The sequence below is a fragment of the Peromyscus maniculatus genome, chromosome 18 (assembly GCF_049852395.1).
Source record: "Peromyscus maniculatus bairdii isolate BWxNUB_F1_BW_parent chromosome 18, HU_Pman_BW_mat_3.1, whole genome shotgun sequence".
Taxonomy (NCBI): Eukaryota; Metazoa; Chordata; class Mammalia; order Rodentia; family Cricetidae; genus Peromyscus; species Peromyscus maniculatus.
Genome location: NC_134869.1, coordinates 50,792,652 through 50,809,054, shown reverse-complemented (window position 1 = coordinate 50,809,054; position 16,403 = coordinate 50,792,652). Strand labels below are relative to the sequence as shown.

At 40.9% G+C, this 16,403-nt stretch overlaps 1 protein-coding gene across 13 annotated transcripts in view; it reads left to right on the top strand.

The window, feature by feature from the left end:
* The window catches only part of Grip1 (glutamate receptor interacting protein 1), a 667,949-nt gene that overhangs the window by 400,428 nt on the left and 251,118 nt on the right, over window positions 1-16,403 (top strand). For 4 of the 13 annotated variants that reach the window (XM_076554183.1, XM_076554181.1, XM_042263411.2 and 1 more), the window contains exons 1-2: window positions 14,958-15,001; window positions 15,916-16,215. The exons of 7 other annotated variants lie outside the window; for them this stretch is intronic. In XM_076554183.1, the coding sequence (XP_076410298.1) occupies window positions 15,933-16,215 (283 nt within the window). In that variant the 5' untranslated portion in view covers window positions 14,958-15,001; window positions 15,916-15,932. Of the gene's footprint in view, window positions 1-14,957; window positions 15,002-15,915; window positions 16,216-16,403 lie in introns of those variants that run through there. 2 more of the 13 variants (XM_076554185.1, XM_076554186.1) reach the window with 2 other exon arrangements.

Sequence of the window (16,403 nt, the reverse complement as noted above, 5' to 3'; positions counted from 1 at the left end):
CTCCCCCAGCTCCTCCCTGACTCTCCTCCTCATCCACCCAACTCCACGCCTTCTTTCCCCCTCTTCTCCATATAAAACAAACAGGCATACAAAAAAAAGCAAATAAACTAGATAAATAATAACAAAGAAAGCAGATTCAACACATGTACACACACACAGTAAGAGAATTTTTTAAGGTTTTTATCTTACAGATTCCAGGGAGAGCAAGCCTGAAAATTCACCAAGTATAGGAAACATAACATGAGATCATTGACCAAATCATCTGGGAAAATGCATGTTTCTTTACTTCCTCCCAGAGAAGGTCTAGCAGTGGGTTACCTCTTCATACATGAGCTAAAAGTTACTTGCATAAATTTAGTAGAATTCTTGCTCCCCACAAAGGCATGTGATCCTGTGGAATGCCTTGAAGCTGAATGGTCATAAGTGACATGTTCCATACTGTACAGGTGTTGGGCAGGATGCTTCACAGCTACAGACCATAAGCTCAAAGCAACAAGAAGGCAGACACTCGCCAGCCCTGGCTAGAGGGAACAACCTCTCTAAACTGACAGACTGAATGGAATAAGCCCCGCCCCTTATCAACCTAAGCACCTTTGAACTATGGGGTGCAAAAAGTGTTTCAACTTATTATTTTCTTAATTCTTCCAAGAATGGTTGGCATGCTTCTACATGCTTAGAAGGAAGGGGTAGCTGTGAAAAGAGCAGAGGGCATTGTGAAAGTCTGAGATGGTCCTTCAGCCATGCCCTGTGGGAAGCTCATGGGAGATTCCGAAACATGGTAGTTTGGGAGAAAAAGAAAATATATAAATCATCTGGTTGTCTTGTCATTCTAGAGAAATCCCCAGTACAAAATACATGTTCAAATGAAGGTCCTCTGAGAGTTAGAGAGAGAGTCTACTGAATTTTCCCAGTAAGACTTCCTCTGGTGAAACTGGAAATATCAGTATAAAAGCATGGTCTCTTTTACTTCTGGTTGCTTTCTGGTTACCACAGAATTGGATCCAGTCTCATTGCCACAGAACCTTGTTTTCAGATCCCAGTCTTTCCCTCCCTCCCTCCTTCCCTCCCTCCCTCCCTTCCTTCTTACGTTCCTTCCTCTTTTAAAATGGAAGTGCCTCTTCTTTGAATAACAAACTTTAGTAATTTTACTTCTCCAAAGACTTGGCCTTTTCATTAGGAATTTGACTTGAGAAAAACCTCTTCATCACATCTCAGACCTCTGGGACAGGACAGCTAAACATCTGGTAGTCAGCAGAAGGACCTGATCCTGAAATTTCTCAGTTTATTTAGGAAGGTTGTTGCTTCCACATTACCACGTAGGCGTAATTTGCTGAAACATTATTCAATTTCTACATATATTAGCTGTAGAGTTGGATGTATTTTTAATGTCTCTAGGAATGCCACTGCCTATCGCTACATTAAGTATTCATTTTCCTAAAAATTGATGATAAAACTGCCTATGCCAACTTGAATATTTACAAATGCTTAGCATATAACATGTGACTTGTATGTTAGTGAGCTCACATGTTTATAGCAATGTACCATATTCAGTTGTATTTATACAAGGTGTGTGTGTGTGTGTGTGTGTGTGAGAGAGAGAGAGAGAGAGAGAGAGAGAGAGAGAGAGAGAGAGAGAGAGAGAGAGAATGAGAATTTATATGTTGGATGTTCCCTATGTGTACGTGTATGAACATGTACACATATGCTCAGAAGTTTATTAGATGCTCTACAGAAATATTAAATTTGTCCATACTCAAGTAGCCACTACTCTGATGCTTGTGGCTCATATTTTCAACACCTGTTATGTAGCGGACCATCACTAAATATATAGCTACCTAAAGGGACTGAATGGATAATCAAACTAGCCACTTAGTTGTATGCTTGCATGTCACTTCAGAAACCAGAAGCATGTCAGCAGGTTGTCACCATGTGAGGCAGTGATGCAGTGATGGTTTATGGGTAATGTTGATATGAGATTGCTTTGTAAACAAACATGGCAGTTGAAATACTATAATCATAAACAATCTATTGTTTTTAGAGTACTATAATCATAAAACAATCTATTGTTTTAATACTAGACCCTAGATTAATAAAGCTAATGATAGGAACTCACTAGCTGAGGGATACATTCTTAGTTTAATGTATTAATTATAGGCCAAAATAATTTTCCTTATATTAGGCAGCATTGAATGAGCGGATGTAACACAATGTGAACAAGTTGATAGATTTTTTTTTAAGTATTGGGATACTGTCATTCATTTGAATATAAAGACCCATCATTATTATAAGAAGTATGTTATATTGTGTTATTGATTATCATATTTAATATTTAGCTATTGTGGTGGTATAGATTTGTTATCTGAACAGCCAAATAAAGATTTAAATATAGATCATGAAAATTCTAACACTAATGCTGGATTGATTCTCTAGCTTCACACGTGGGTAACAGTTTCCTAGAGAATATTTATGTTGAGATAGTTGCATCTCATGCAGTTTAGACATCACCATGAGAATCACAGAGAAGGACAAATGGTTCCATTTTTCTCTCCAGAGACGTTCCAGCATTGATTTGTTTTGATTGCTGCCTTGGTAGAGCAAACAGAACCATTTTAATAGAAAAACAATCCTTTGCTTATTTTGTATGTACAACCTGTATGTTAGCCTGAGATCTATCTGTGGAATTTACAATGTAAAAGATCATTTTTTTTTCTGGTTTAAAAGCAAGGTGGGACTTCTTTTTCTTTTCCACTAGAAAGGTTTACAGGAGAATTGCAAGACAATTCACCAGGAGTTAACAGTTATTGAGCCTCTTGTAACATGTGGTATAATGCTGGTGTTTCAAAGAATATATCTTTTCAATATCCATGTTGCAAAAATGCACAGGATGTGCTGTCAGGATGGAAAAACTAGTTGAAAGGGAAATGCTGTTCTCTAATATTGCAGTGTATTCGTACTTGATGTTAAATTAAACTCTGTGTGGAGACTGGTACGTGTGTTCTCTTTACATAGCTTCTAAGATAAAGTGAATATGATACACCCTTAAGATATGTCTCCGTGTGCCATATTCAGGTGGAGATGTAGCTGTTAAATACTCTAGTTTGTAGGAAGTAGTACCAAGTCATTTTAAAAAAAAGAATACATAATGACAGCTTCATTTATTCATTTACACCTATTTATTGAGCTCCTGATACTGTGAGTGAAATAAAGCTCTGTTGGGAGGCAGAGGCAGGTGGATCTCTGTGAGTTCCAGGACAGCCAGGGCTACACAGAAAAAAGAAAAGAAAAAGAAGTAACGCTCTGGACTGCAGAGAATTATACAGAGGCAGACAGACCAGGCACTCTACCTACATCTGTGTAAGTTCATTTCCAATAGACAAGCAAGGCAAACAATATTAAAGAAAACCCATTCTCTTGGTGTTAGGCAGGGACATGAAAGGAATGGTGGGGTTGAGATGGAGTAGTTAGGGGCAACCTCTGATGTGATCCTATTTGAAAGACACCCAAGTGTCTTAAGGGAAGGGTGTTCTGTACAGAGAGCATGCGCAAAAGCATGCAAACAAGCATGGCCTGGAAAGACTGTCCAGGGTTGGTGTTGCTAGAGTGGCATGAGATGCTAGGCATCCAGGGGCTGTTTCTCCCAGGGAGATTTGAAGTTGGTTGTTTCTATGCACAGGTGTAATCATTCCGGCAACATTCCTCAAAGGTGGGGAACCTAAGGCTACAAATTCACCTGATACTTTTCCTTCCTTATGAGACATTCACACACCTCACATGTACACAGAACTTTCCTACCTGCAGAGAGCCCTCATCCTAGGCCACAGTTGGTAGGGGCAATGCTGTTGAGCATCTCGTACATGGTTTGTGTTGATCTCATCGATCTCTTTGTACTTTTCTCTACATTAACGTGTAACTGCGTAACCATTCTTCATTACATATATTGTTTACTAACCACTGAAACAACGGTGTCTAATCCTCTTAAGCTTGGGTAACTTTCCTCTCAGGAGGTTTATCAGGAAGGAGATACCTCCTCAGAGTTAGAGAATGGAAACTGTTTATTGTGTCTCTCATGTTTCTGGAAGAGGCAACATTTACATGAAATCTCTAGAAATTTCAGAGTAGTTTTTGCAGTTTTCCTATTGTTGCCATGAGGGCAACGCTTTTTCATATTCTTGTTTTCATGTGAGTCTGACACATGCTGGATATAGAGGAAAGTCTGGTGAGACAGAGCCTTTTGTAGGTTAAAATCTGCTACCCAAACTCACATAAACATAGGACATAGGATTCTATTCCCAGTAGCAGTAATTTCTTCACTTTTTTAAGTCTAATTGACATGTTCTATTCACCATTTTCCTCAATGAAGGTAACTTACTAACATAAAAGATCAAAGAGGGTCTGTGGTATCTGAGCAGAATAGTGGAGCCAAGCTTGACTATAAGTCATGTTTTGTAGACAAGGACACGCCTGCCAAATTTTCTTAATTGTTATTGCATCTGACCGTGAGGATGGAGAACATTGCATCTGAGTGTGAGGGTGGAGAACATTGCATCTGACTGTGAGGGTGGAGAACATTGCATCTGACTGTGGGGGTGGAGAACATTGCATCTGACTGTGAGCATCAAGAACATTGCATCTGACTGTGAGGGTGGAGAACATTGCATCTGACTGTGAGCATCAAGAACATTGCATCTGACTGTGAAGGTGGAGAACATTGCATCTGACTGTGAGAGTCCAGAACATTGCATCTGACTGTGGGAGTCCAGAACATTGCATCTGACTGTGAGGGTGGAGAACATTGCATTTGACTGTGAGGGTAGAGAACATTGCATCTGACTGTGAGAGTCCAGAACATTGCATCTGACTGAAAACTAAAGCATCAACCTTCCTTCCCAAAGATGGAAGCTGTTCAACCACACTTGGGTGTCTTCCTAAAGCCTAGGAGTGCCTGGGCCTGAGGACCACAGCCTAGAAGGACAGGTGCACCTTAGAATTGTCCTCCTTGTAGGACCCCTGCTGATTAGGAATCTTTGACTGGGAAATAATCATGCAGAAAGCTGACTCGTATCCTTACTAGGAACTGTTTAGTGAAGCAGATCTGATCTTTAATTCTCTATAGAAGTGCTAGCATTAGAGTTAAAATGAACCCTACCTATTCTCTCTTATTTAAATCAAAGGCAAACTAACGTCAACTTCTAGGAACATTATGTGTGTGGATAATAAGTTCTGCCAGAGTTGGCACTGGTCCTTTTGAGTTGTCTGACAAAATGGAGACTAGGAAGGTCCCCAGGTGTCTAGAGAGGGTTTTTCCACAGGGATGGGCGAATGCCAAAAAGCTGAATAGAGTTCCCATCTTGAAAGTTGGTGAATACTGCAATTGTGAAAGTATTTTAGAAGGGGTTTGCTTGCAAACAGAACTGTTCACAGAATTAGACTTCCCTTGCTTATTTAATAGATAGATAGGTGCTGTCTCTGCATCTAGAGAGTCCTAAACATGAAAACTGCATCTTAAACCCTTAAGCAGACAGCCATCCAGTTTCCAAATCAATATATTCTCTGCAGTTTTGTGTGGAAACACTCACTGGTCCTTCCAAGTCAGCCTTTATATTTTCTCCCCTCCGTCTTAGAGACTTGGATGTCCAGCCTACTGTGTAACAACTGGGTGACAAGAGTTCACAGTGACAGTGGCTCCTGGTGCCACTGCTGCAGTGGGAAGAGGGGTGACAGGCTGCTAACGTGTGCCCTCTCTGGAGGAGGCTACAGATGCCTCCCTCAGCCCTTCCCAGGCTGGAAGACAAGCCAGGTGTGGTCAGGGACTCGGATTTCCCTCTAATAAGACCCAGGAATCCTATGTTGAATAAGAATTGTCTGAATTTTAAAATAAAAATAAGAGAATACACCTCCCTTGCTTAACAAAATGTGCTTAGAGTTCAGACATTTCCTGTTGCTTCTTCAAGTTAGTTTTCCACTCTGGGTGGTGTGTCTACAGAAGGAATGAGGTTTTAATTCAGCCAATTTCTCCCTTTGTTTAAAGGCTTGAAACCAGTACCCACAATTCCAGACTGTCACCTATCTGTCTCTCGGGTATGGGCATATGTCACTGCAGGTCATCAGTTTATAAGAAATGCACCTCTCTAGAGAAGGATGTTCATCATGGAGGAGGCTTTGCAAGGTTAGGGGAAAGGGGTAGAAAGGGAATCCCTCTTCTTTGCTCTTCATTTTATTGTGAACTTAAAACTGTTGTAAATAAAAGTTTATAATGAAGGAGAGACGGCTCAGTGGTTAAGGGCACTGACTGCTCTTCCAGAGGACTGGGATTTGGCCCCAGCATCCACATGGCAGCTCACAACCATTTGTAGGTCTGTTCTTAGGGGATTCAACACCTTCTGCTGGTCTCCTTGGGTATCAGGCACACACATGGTCCATAGATGTACATGCAGATCAAATGTATATATATATATATATATATATATATATATATATATATATATATATATATTATTGACTTTATAATATATATAATAAAGTCAAATTTTTTAAAAAAATTAAACAAATATGCAAAATGAGTTACATGATTTCAGAGCACACAAAACAGTACCATATGCTGTGACTAGAGCCCAAAGTGGGGAAAATAACAAAAACTTATACTACTTAAAGTTAACATAAGTAGTTTTAAGTCCTGCTTGACCCCAGATAGAAGAGGGATGAGTATGAGATGAAAGTTAATCTAGATGCATATCTGCAACATTTTTTCTTGAAAAAGACTCTGATATAGTCTTGACAACATGTATTTTTGATGTCTCGGTAATGAACGCTTAGATTTCTCATGCTTTCTCCATGTTCCTATTCACAGGGTTTAAAATAGTGAACACCAAACACTAGGCATAGCCAATGGAACACGGCAGAGTGGGGAAGGAAGGAGTATAGGAGCGAGAGGGGTCAAGGACACCACAAGAACATCAGAATCAACTAAGCCCACAGAATCAACTAAGCAGGGCTCATAAAGGCTCATAGGGACAGAACTGACAATCACGGACCCTGCATGGGTCTGAGCTAGGTCTTCTGCATATACTTTATGGTTGTGTAGCTTAGTGTTTTGGGGGGACTCCTAACAGTGCGAGTGGGGATGTCTGTGACTCTTTTTTTTTTTTTTTTTTTTTTGGTTTTTCGAGACAGGGTTTCTCTGTGTAGATTTGCGCCTTTCCTGGAACTCACTTGGTAGCCCAGGCTGGCCTCGAACTCACAAAGATCCGCCTGCCTCTGCCTCCCGAGTGCTGGGATTAAAGGCGTGCGCCACCACCGCCCGGCGTCTGTGACTCTTTTGTCTGCTCTTGAGACCCTTTTCCTCCTACTGGGCTGCCTTATTCAGCTTTGATATGAGGGTTTGTGTCTAGCCTTAATTGTAACTTGTTATGCCACGTTCTGTTGATATTCCTAAGAGACCTGCTCTTTTCTTCTGAAGGCAAATGGAGGAGGGGTGGGTCTGGGGGAGGTGAGAGGTCATAGGAGCACTGGGAGGAGCAGAAGGAGGGGAAGGAAGGCTGTAGTCCAGAGGTAATGTATGAGAGAAGAATAAAAAAAATAGCACAAATTAGAGTTCAAAAAGATGACTGCAGTAGATTATCTTCATTATTCCTACAGACTAGTCCCGACACTGCCCTTTACCCAGAGGTGTCTGCATATGAAGGGCTTTTACAGTTGGCTCTTTCTAGGGCTGTACGTGCTCAGTAGCCTCAGGATCTCTCCAGTGGTGAGCACAGTGGTTTCATCTGCCCTGTCTCTGTCCAATGCCACGGACTTGACCTCTGAACTTTGTCCCCAAAGATGTTTGTCCTGTACTTAAGTGTCTCTTTGTTTCCATGATGGCCCTACAAGTTTTTGCTGTTCTGTGCTTAACATGACCAGCCTGGGTGCAATGTATACAGTGTATACTCAAGCCACAACCTTCAAAAGTGGGACTGCTGGATTCCATTGCTCAAGCAAGGCATTCTCTCTGGATGGGCCCATGGCAGAACCTACACCTACCTACAGTGAGTATTTCCTGAGCTCGTGGACATCACCGGCTTCTATATCTTCTCACAGAGACAGAAATCCTGTCTTGCCACATATTGGTATTGTGAGAACCTGAAGGAAGGGCAATTTTAGGATGAAATCTACTAAATCAGGCCAATAAAGGATTTTCTAGTCAAGTGATTTTAGATATATTGTTTACATTTCCCAAATTAGTACTCAATCCATGCGATGCTTTCACTGAGGGGGGTTGTAATACAACCCCTCCTGATATTCTGCTAATATGTGAGCAACTGGGCTTTGAAGGGTACCTGGAGTTTATAAAGAGTCTAGTTTTAGTTTCACTTGTTGCTTTCCCCAAATACAAATATATAGAGAGTTCTAATTAAGTAGTTAATGTGTTGCTTGTATATTAACAATTGTGGGAAATAGTTTTAAATTTTCCTCTTAAGTTTAGATTTTGGTGAAAATTATATGTAGCTGAAGTTTTCCTGGTCCTGCTTGGCTCCCTGCCTGGCTACTGGTCAATCAACATTTTATTTATTAACCAATCAGAGCAACACATTCACAGCATACAGAGCGATATCCACAGAGATTATATGTAGAAAGAAGAGTCTGAGGTCCCAAAGATGGCAGTAAGGATTCCACAGGTTTAGCATTTACTGAGAATGGCAAAGCCAGCACAGACTTTTCATCAGTTTTGTTTTGTTTTAGTTCAACCTGGTCATAAGTAGAAGAGTTCATCCCAGAATAACTGTTGTCTTCTGTACTTCTGTTGTCTTTCAAGTAAGGCCGTTGACATTCCTCCTAGCGGGCTCAGACAGTCTAGAGATGGAGGCCTACCCCCTGTCCCATTATACTTCTCCTCTAGGCCTTTCCATCCCATTCATGGTATGCAGCAGCCCTGATGAAAGCCTCAGACAGGAGTCTGTGGGGCTGGGGAACCATGCTGTCAGATTTTAAGAAGAAAACACTAGACTTCTTGGCTTTCGAATCAGCTTTGATCATCTAGAAGTGGGGGTCCTGAAGTGAGGGGGCAGATACACAGGCCACGCAAAGCCTCCGCACACTAACTGCCCCTTGTCGACTTGCTGCTGGCTCTGTTTGCTAACAGCCCAGCGTTACCTACCCACTGCTCACAGTTAGCCTTCCAGGCATGGTTTTCTGTCCCTCCACGTATTACAATCTCCCTAGAAGCAATATGTTCACAGTAAACCTCTGTGTTTGCCCCTGAAGTTTTCATTGTGGGACTTGGCATAAAGAAGGGACCAATTTCATGGCATCTGATATTTCTTAAAGCCCATCCACCTTTCCCAGAGATGGACACTTTCCATCGGTGAAATGAAACATATTAAGCCGGGCCTGGTGTTGAATGCCTGTAATCCCAGCACTCTAGAATGAGAAGCAGGAAGGATCACAAGTTCAAGGCCAACCCAAACTACATAGTGATCTGTCACTGAGAACCAATGAATGGGAATGTAAGAGTACTTTCTCAATATGCACAGAATTTTAGGTTCAATTTTCAGCACCGTAAAGAATGTAGACATACAATACAGGACGTTTGTCATGTCCTTGTATTTAAACTTTTATCACAATAATTTCCAGATGCTACCACCTTTGTAAAGAAAGCTCTTAAAATATCGCATGTCTTATAAGCAGAAGGAAATGGGTTTGGGAAATCTATGTGTTCCTTACTAACGCTAATAGTTTTCCTTAATGAAAAAGTAGATTCAGAAATGGCTGATATCATGTCATTTAGAAATAATAAATGAAACCGCCTCTGCTTCTTCCATAAACTGTGTCCATAGAGATTTCCACCAAGCAAAGGAACTTTCTCCCCTCATTACCCAGTATTTTAAAATTCTCTTTAACGTGTGCTGCCACAATGCCAGTGAGTGGTTACAGTCACACACACATAATCCTAACGTGCTGTTTGCTGTTTTCCCCAATTAGTCACAGTGTATTAAAGTGAGTGAAATCGTTTAACATCTTGCGGCAGCTATTTTTGCTGAAATGCTTGTTTCCACATTAGAAGAACAGCGATTGTGAGCTTTCTGACTTGGAAATAAAGAGAAATTGAGAATGTCGAGGAAAATGCTGAATGACACAGGAAGAAACGCAATCCCTACAGGAGAACACAATAACTCTTGAAGCTTAAGGCTTACACAATAATTTTCATTTTGCTGATGCTCCTTCTGCAGCCTCAGGCTTTCCTGGGCTCTAAAGAAACTTCTGGGATGTGAAATGAACCAAGTATTGATCCTGCTTTAGAATAATCCTTTCATCTCTGGAATGTGAATGTAAGGAGATTAGTGGAGACAATGAATAAAATTCTAGATTTTTTTTGGGGGGGGATGCTTAATATTCCCAAGAGGAAATACCATTTTTTAACTTGGCAGGATAAAATCCCCTAGAACTGATGAAATACAAATGTTCTAGCAGGGTGTTGGGAAAGAAGGGACATTAACATATAACTACTAACTGCTGGGTTCTTTTCTTACATATTAGGCATTGTTCAAAGCATTTTACACATATTAGCCTCTTTAATCCTTAAAATACTCCCATGAGTTGGGTGTTATTAGCAAGACCACTGTAGAGATGGGGAAATTTAGGGATAGAGAGGTCAATGGCTTTCCCGTTAGATTTAAACCTGGTCAGTAGAGCCAGGCTCCTAACCTGAGATGAGTATTGCAGAAAGGATTCATTGAATAGATGAGTATTCAAAAGGGAGAATTTAATTCTCAGGTGTACATGTGGCCAGTTCAGTCTAAAACAGAGTGTTGTCCAAACTGCAATAGTTAATCTGAAACTCAACACACCCAAACTACGACCTACGGGCTCACCCCTATTTGTTCCATACCATACCGTTCCTAAAAATCTCGAGAGCACTCTGGACCTATAATGTTCTATAGGTTCAAACATTGTCTTCCATCCCTTTATTCTTTCAAAATTATTATTGCTGTACATGCATGTATGAGTGTAGGCATGTGTGATGGAGGACGACGTTCCATCCAGTGTGAGTTTCAAGGGCTCAAACTCAAATTGCCAAACATGTACAGCAAGCACCCGTACCTGCTGAAACTTCTTGCTGGTCCTCTTCCCATTTGTAAGGATTTTTTTGTGTGCTTATTTTAGAGGGCCTTTTGTACCCGAAGCTGGCCTCACACTCTCCAACTTGCTGTACAGATTACTCTGCCTCTGCAGTGCAAGTGTGTACCACCATGCCAAGCACTTCTCTGTATTCTTTTTTTATTATAATTAGCCTGTGAGCTTAACTTGGATGCTAATAATAATTGTGATCAGTCTCTGTAAGCAATTTGTCAATGAAGGTGTTTCTTGTCACAGTATCTAGTAATAGAGATAATGCCTGAAGTATGTCCATTAGGCTCTTTCTACTGGGAATATTTAAGTTGCCTCTCACTGATAATATTGTACTAAAATCCAAACTCCATAGCTCACCATGTTTGTTTGTAGTTTAGTTTCTGAGAGCTCATCACTTTCCCATAGTTTGACAGAGTCGAGATAATATCTCTTTAGTGATAAGCTTTATTTGATGAATAAGTTCCTTGGACAATCCTAGGAGATAACATGTGTACTCTGGCCTTGCTTCTTTCCCTGAAGCATGCTACAACAGAGCTGGTTGCGACAGTATGGGTAGTGAATATCTTCCAAAGATTATATTGAGGACTGGGACCTAGCTCCTGGTGCTGTTGAGAGTTGAGGAGACCTTTCTTTAGAGATATAGCCTAAGGGGAGGATGTTAGGCCATTAGAATGTCTTCTTAAAGGAGATATTAAGACATTGGCCCTTCTTCTCTCTTAATTCCTGGTGTCAATGAGCTGAACTATTTGGCTCAGTCAGCTGTTCCCCACCATGACTTTCTACTTCAATGGAGAGCCTGAAAACGGTGGATTGAAACATCTCAACCTGTGAAATAAAGTGAATCTTTCCTTCTCTGATTGATTATCTCAGATGTTAGTAAGTAGTATCTGAAATCTGGCTCATACTGGTAAGGATGGATTTGGACCAGTAAGGAATCCCATTGGCCAGATGTCTCTAGTGGATCTTCAAGAGAATCATTCTGGTAGTGGTTTCAGATGACTTGCAGATCTTGGAGGGCTGCACAGGTGGAGTAGATACCCTGACTTTGGTCTGGAGTTTCCTACCAGGAAGGAGGAAGCCAGGATAACTTGCTTCATCGGAGAATGATGGGCAGAGGGGAGATGCAGAGGTGTGGTGGGAAGAACAAGTCCGCTCTGTCACTCACTGGATACCTTCTCCTTCTAGATCTCATCAGTACCTTTCCGCAGCCCTCTTCTCCTTTTTGTAAGACAGAACAAGCACATAGTTCTAAAAAATCGCCATTCTGTTGTACAGCGAAGTGCTTCCTGCATCATCTCTCAGATGTTGACTCAAGGAAATCTGATATGTCTCCACAGAGTTATGTGTGCAGTGTTGTTCTTTAATGCCTTATGTCCCTTCTTCCTGGCACAACTATTTCCTCCATTTCTGCATGCCCAAATCCCTTCTGTCAGGATCTAGTCCAAATGCCTAAGATGAAACTTTTCTGGGTCCAACCACCACGGTAACTTCTCTTCATGTTCTGAACACTCTGGGAAGCTGTCAAGACCATGGACCATGTCCTCCCTGGGTTGTGTCCTTCCTGTGTTCCTTCGATCTTTCCTACTGTGCTCCAGGCTCCTGGTGAGCCAAAAGATGACTACCTGGTTTCCCAGTATGGTACTTATTGTGGTTTCTCACACAATGGGAACTACCAGTTCTGTGGTTAGTTGAACTGAGTCAGAGAGAGAGACTGGACTTTGTATAAATCTCTGGAATTTTCTCTCTATCCACCTTGGGGGACTCTAGTGGCTGAGTCTGGCATAGCCTAATATGATAAGAGAGACAGAGAGCTGATGGATTTCTCTGGCCCCCCTATTGGTGAATTCTGTATTTTTCATGAATCAAGTTGCCGCCTAATGGATGGTATACCCTGAGGAATTTATAGATTTAATACATTTTTAAAAACACTATCAAAGAGAATCAAGCCATACCAACTTCAAACATGAAATTGCAAGGGGAAATATCCAAATAGCCCACAGTTTGATTTACACTTAAGACACGTATTGATTCTTTTTTTTTCATAGTTATTAAATATGATCTTCTTGCTTTGTAAACCAGAGGAGAGTTTGTTCTCTTTGCTTAGCCCTCTGTGAGCCTCCATCGTGAAAAACCATTTGCATTTTACTGTGAGTATGATACAATAAAAATCACAAAATTCACTTACCTTTATATATAGTGTTCAATATTTTCAGAACCACTGATATGCTTTTCATGTTGATTCCCTAGATTGTTTTATAAATCTTTAATTATCAAGTCTCCTTTATATTGCGTTTTTTTTTTAAGTGTCACTAGGTAGTTGCCAAAGCATATTCAAATCTATGAAATGTGGCTACACATTGTATGGTCTGGTGCCAAAGGTTGGCTGTAAATGAACCCTCAAAATATTACGAGTGTGGGTGAAGGTCTCTCTGACTTTCACCCACTTTTTGTTAGGCATATTCATTCTCTGATTGAGCCCTTGACTTGAATGTGTTACTGAATTCAGTTCTTCTGTTCCTTCTCAAGAGCCACTAAGAAACCCAAAGAATTCAGTCTTTTAGAATGCTTCCATGGCTGCAGTAATCACACTGGGATGCTTTGTAATGAAAATGGAACATTTTAGCAGAATCCAGCTTGGCAAACATTTATACAGCAATTGCCACAGGATGGACAGTGAAGATATTCATTCATCTATTCCTTGTTTTGTTTTTGTTTTTGTGTGTTTATTTGTGTGTATGTTTTTTTGTTTTTTGTTTTAAGCTTAGAGAGGGAAAAAGACATGTAGTCAAGGACCATGTTAGGTTAACTTGTGACAGATACTCAGAATGGTGCAGAATATGGAAAGCCAAAGAAAGGGAGGACTCATTACTTACTGCAGACCATGTGTTATCAGGGATGATAGTCAAGATATTTACTAAGCGGAAGGGCCTGACACTGGAGGAAACTGACCTTGGCTATAGCCTGGGAGGGCTTCTGAAGAGCCAGACAGTGGCTGGATCATGAACAGTTCTGAGGGCTCTTTTGGGAGAGGCAAACCTTTTGGGCAGCAACATGGCATTGGTGGAGGAGTGGAGAGCAGGTGAAGGGCAATAGCTTTTTGCAGCAGCTTGAAAAGTACTTTTTAGTATTGCTCCCCTGGTAGAGTCTTCCTTCTACAAAGCAGCCAGGGATCGAGCATAGCATCTCTTGAGCTGTGCATCTTCGAGCAGCATTTAAAATGAAGATGTCACATACTAGGGGAGACTGAGGTACTGAGCTACAAAACCTTGAACCCAGTTTAACCTAAGTCTCCCTCCATCTAAACCCATTGTCTCTTGAGTGACAATGACTAATTCTTACTAATCAATCGAGGGAAAGTGGATGAGGAGTTGGTTCTTTAACATAAAATGACTTGGGTATGTGGTTTGCCTAGTATTTGTAGGGACCCAGGTTTCACTACACCACACACACACACACACACACACACACACACACACACACACATACACACACACACGTCAAAAGCTCTTTTATGATTGCATGAATACGTGAAGTTAGTTTAATGCCTAATAAAGACCTTACTGCTTTTTCCTACTTAGCTTATTGTCCCTACCTTTTTTACACACCTTCAAAAATATATTTGTTCAAGATAGAAGTTCTTGGTCTAGGATTTAGATGCCCAGGGACAACTGTATTTCAGGAATCATAGAATCCACCATGTATCTGCCCAGGTGCATGTGTGTAGGAAAGGAAATCAAAGCTTTTTCCTAATTTTCCAAAACTTCTGTATAGTTCCATTTTATTAAAGGAAACTAAAGATATTCTAGAGAGGCAAATTTCAGGTATATTATGATGTCATAAAATGCAACATTCTGAAAACATAGCTTACCCACCTGAATCTCACAAGACTTAAATAGTGAGTATTTGCTGTTTAACACTTAGATATGTATCATTATCCAATGAGTGGCATGCTTCTTTCCCTGTAGCAGTGAACACTCTAAGCATTTAAAGCAAACTAGAGACCCATGGAAGTTAGACAGCCAGCTTTAGATAATGTGGTTGGTTTGTTGGCTGTGGCAAACGAACCTTTAGAAGCCACAGATCATGGGTAAGCACCCAGATGCCCGTGCCTAGTGTAGTGGTTAAGGTCAAGTCCATGACCTATGTCCAAGGTTCAACCTTGGCCATTGCTTACTTATCCTGTTGCATTGGATAGGTCCCATCTCCATGCCCCACAATGTTCTCATCTGGGGACAGGGATATGTGAAGAGTAACTTAAAGGTGGTGGAGAAGTCCCACAGGTACTCAGCTCTTAGACCTGTTAGAGGGCCCGTGTACTTCCCCTGAACTTTTCCACTGTTCACTTCCTGCTCCCTGATTTCTGCCATCACTGCTATCTCAGGGACCTTGCTCTTATTATTAATTTCTTGTCTTATATAATATTCTCCCTATCCCACCAATGGAGTGAGAGCAGGTATTGGGGGTAAAAGATAAGATTCAGGAGACTTTCTTTGTTTTAATATAGCAAGTAAAAACGTCTCAGGACGAAAAACAAAGGCAGGCAGCATCTCTATGACTTACTCAGCAAGGCTCATATTTAGAAGCCCATAATGGTTTTCTAAATACAGCTTAATCCATAGCTATGCCATAGAAACTGTTCAGTTGACCAACACTGCTTGAAAGCTCAGGATATAGACCATCTAAAGAGGGACAAAGAGTGATTTCACTTATAAAAACTAACTATGCATAATGAGAAATGAGCAAGGATCCCTGAGTATTGCCACCTACTCCCATTTAACTGAAATCTTGTGTGCCTGTCTTTGTCTTTAGAGCTTTTTGAAAGATGAATGGACATTGCTGCTCATTTTAGGGAAGCCGTGGCAAAGTCTGTTGAGAAGCATCTGTTTACCCCTCCTGCGCCTTGTTCTCCGGCACCTTTGATCATGAACAGCATCTCCTTTAATGCTGACGGTTCCATCCAGTATAAAGAAAAGCCATATTTCTCTGCCTCTGAAGCTCTAGATGCTTACATTGATGATTTTTACTTAAGCTGTGAGCCTCCTGACCTTAATGCCACAGAGGTTAATGTGGATCAGAGCCCTCTTGAATTACAGGCTAAGCCCAACAGTGGTAAGCGTTCTTTATTCTCAGAGTTCAGTTTTACATTCTTATAGAAAACCGATGCTTCATGTGGATATAGTCTCTGAAAGGTCCTCTCTCCCCTGCTTGCAATTTGTCAGTCTTTTTGTAAAGTTGTCAGAAAAATCTTACGATGTCAAAGCTTCTCTAGCTTTGGGTTCTTTTGATTCGAGAGTTAC